This window comes from Aulostomus chinensis, chromosome 15, assembly GCF_037954235.1.
Source record: "Aulostomus chinensis isolate RoL2024-O1b breed Wild chromosome 15, RoL_Achi_v1.0, whole genome shotgun sequence".
Lineage (NCBI taxonomy): Eukaryota > Metazoa > Chordata > Actinopteri > Syngnathiformes > Aulostomidae > Aulostomus > Aulostomus chinensis.
The window spans coordinates 18,900,299-18,903,126 of NC_141334.1; the positions used below are offsets into that span (position 1 = coordinate 18,900,299).

At 38.6% G+C, this 2,828-nt stretch overlaps 1 protein-coding gene across 3 annotated transcripts in view; it reads right to left on the reverse strand.

Moving 5' to 3' along the window:
* zfpl1 (zinc finger protein-like 1) overlaps positions 1 to 1,567 on the reverse strand; it is a 5,800-nt gene extending 4,233 nt beyond the window's left edge. Inside the window, exons 1-4 of one of the 3 annotated variants that reach the window (XM_086226483.1) lie at positions 1,489 to 1,567; positions 383 to 500; positions 191 to 302; positions 1 to 96 (exon numbers count right to left, since the gene is read on the reverse strand). The exon at positions 1 to 96 is cut by the window's left edge and continues 98 nt beyond it. In XM_086226483.1, the coding sequence (XP_086082609.1) occupies positions 1 to 96; positions 191 to 302; positions 383 to 484 (310 nt within the window). In that variant the 5' untranslated portion in view covers positions 485 to 500; positions 1,489 to 1,567. Of the gene's footprint in view, positions 97 to 190; positions 303 to 382; positions 501 to 1,365 lie in introns of all 3 variants that reach the window. The other 2 variants (XM_086226482.1, XM_086226481.1) reach the window with 2 other exon arrangements.
* Between the last annotated feature and the right edge of the window lie 1,261 nt (positions 1,568 to 2,828).

Sequence of the window (2,828 nt, forward strand, 5' to 3'; positions counted from 1 at the left end):
CTGGACCCTGACAGCTGGGACACTGGTATCCTGCTGGAGCCGTGTGGAGGGGCAGCTGAGAAGCTAAGCTATTAAGACAGGACCAATGGAAAACATCTGTGGAAGGAAAGAAAGAGTTGGAATGGATTCTTCAATATATTATCATATTATTTGTCTCAAAAATGTAAGGTTGTATTGTAAAGCCTCTCACCATAGCAGACCAGTCTGACAGTGTCCTGAGCAATCAGTGGGGTGTTACACAGACAACAGTTGGGGTTGTAGTCACTGTCCTGAAGCCATTGCAGATATGACTGCACGATACACTGAGCAGACACACAGAAATACATACATGACTACAATGTAGTTCAATTTTGATGCATGCGATATTAGATCATCCACTGACCTTGTTGTGGTTGGAGACTAGGCAGTGTTCGCACACATTCACCCGGTGTTCGAAGCAGAATAAATTGGTTACCTTCCTCTTTGGACACTTGCAGAGACCCATAGTCTCCTGTTCTCTGCTAGAAAAATACAAAAGCATGCTTGTCATCAAATATATACAAACAAATTTTCAAACCGAACTCTCGGTCCTTTTCATCATTTCTGCCAAGATTGTTATATTGATTCCCAATTACTGTTGTCAACTCAAGAGGCCCGTGTAATCATTTACTACCAACAGCACTTCCTCACATTCCAAATCTAAATTTAAAAAGTTTTTTCTTCAGTTTGTTGTAAAATGTGCTAAATCATTCTGTCAAATCACTCATAACCTTAAACCCCCATATGGACTAGGATATGATTAAAAAAGCATCAAAACCTAAATAGTGAACGTACTGTATCTCTGGTTTAAAAATGCAATAATCAGCATGTTAACTTTTCCGTTGCGGCTTCACCACGACATCTATAACATCGTTTCTTTGATAGTATTCGGACGAAATGAGAGATGATGCATTATTTTTTGTTTTTGTTTTCTACAATGTTGTGCAACTATACCTATGCTTCATCTACTAGATAGTAACATTTACCCCACCTACAAGCTACTGCAGTTTAACACAGCAGTCATGTTACAATTTCATAGTTTTCCCTTTTTGTTTAACACTTAGCGAGAAAATGCTGTACTTTGTGGTGCTGCGCCTCTTCAGGTTTTAGCTATCTTAACCTGAGTTGTTACACACGTCACCTACGGGAAGTCATGGGTCCATTTACAGGCTTTCACATCGTGTTTCACCTACGGTCAAATATTACACAGTTAACATTTTAACCATTGTTATGAGCTAACATTAGCTTGGCTGGAAGTTATCAGACAAGCTAGCGTTGGCATGCTAATTTAGCTAGGTAGGAGAGTTGAGGAAGTTCGTTGGCACGTTCGTATTAATAATCTGTTACCTGTGACACCGACTTTAAGCAGGTCCCGTTCGTTTCACGTAAAGTTGTACTGTCATTTACGCTTCCTTGTGAAATTCTCAAGGAGGGTGTTTCCAGAAGCTGTCATCAGTAAACTTGACTTACTGGTAGCTTTCTTTCCTCCCTGTTTATCTGCCACGTCTCTTCCGGTTTACGTCTCTGTCATGTCCTCTGACACAATTCAAACAAGCGCCACCTACAGACGTGGAGGGCATTTTTGCGTTCAATTTTTTTCAATCCGTCTGTTAACACAATAGATGTATGTGATAAAGATATATAACTGCAAAACTGACCTCAGTGAGCCATAATGCCTATGGCTTCACAATGCACTTCACAGGTAGTATCTTTTAATCAACTAAAGAACATGAAGTGAAGCCACGCAAAAACTCAAACAGATCGGACCAGGAAGATCAGTCACAGGTGCATTGCATTACACAAAAGTGTAATTGATTCAGATATTCATCATTTTAACACATATTTGGTTAGTTGAATTATAAGTAACCTAAAATTTTATTCAATTCCTTCAAAGACACGAAAATTACAAAAATTGGTTTTAAAGAAGCAGCATCATGGTGCAGTAGTTCCAGGGTGAACCGCGCCTCTCACCTGAATCCAATTAATTAAGAATTATTTTTCTTCTTTCTCAGAATCTTCACATTTGTACTCAATGAATAAACCTGCCAAAAGCCCCCCCCCCCAAAAACAGACAAAGACAAGACAAATGTTTTCTCCCCATTTAGAAACACGAGTCGCAAGCCAGCAAGAGATTAATTAATCAGGACTGTGTGAATTTAAATTTCACAAAAGAAAATTGGAAGCTAGAATGTTGCTTTGAATAAGACAGTTATCAGTTTTCAAAACTGTTGACTGTCTTTTTATGAGACAATTTGGATAAAACAGGTAAATTAATATATTTTTCTGCAGCATCAGAAGTAACTCAGTTCATAAGTTTATTATACATAATCAACCAATCATTTTCTATGCTATACATTTACAGTATATGGTAGCCCTTCTGTAAAAAGAATTAAACTAAAATGCATTTCCTTTTGTGTTCATACAAGATACTAATCTGTACTGAGTGTGTACTGCAGCCTGAGGGAATCGGTGTGACAACAGGTGAACTTATTTGTGGTATCTGATAGTAGTGAGGGTGTTTAGCCAGCAGATGGCGTACAAAGTGACAGCCAGCAAATATCTGGCTTCATAAATAAAACCCCCCTACACAGATGAAGACGTTAGCTTTTCATCAGTTCAAATCCATGCTGTCATCACCAATGCAGATTACTGACTCTATTTATGTCACATGACCAACGACTGGAATGTCAACGGTTGGAACAAGTGAAAGTGACATCATTAAACAACAGAGAGGAAGAGATATCATAAAAGGGTTCAATTCATCAGCTGACCAGTCACATGACATGATGCCAACTATGTGTGTATCTTCA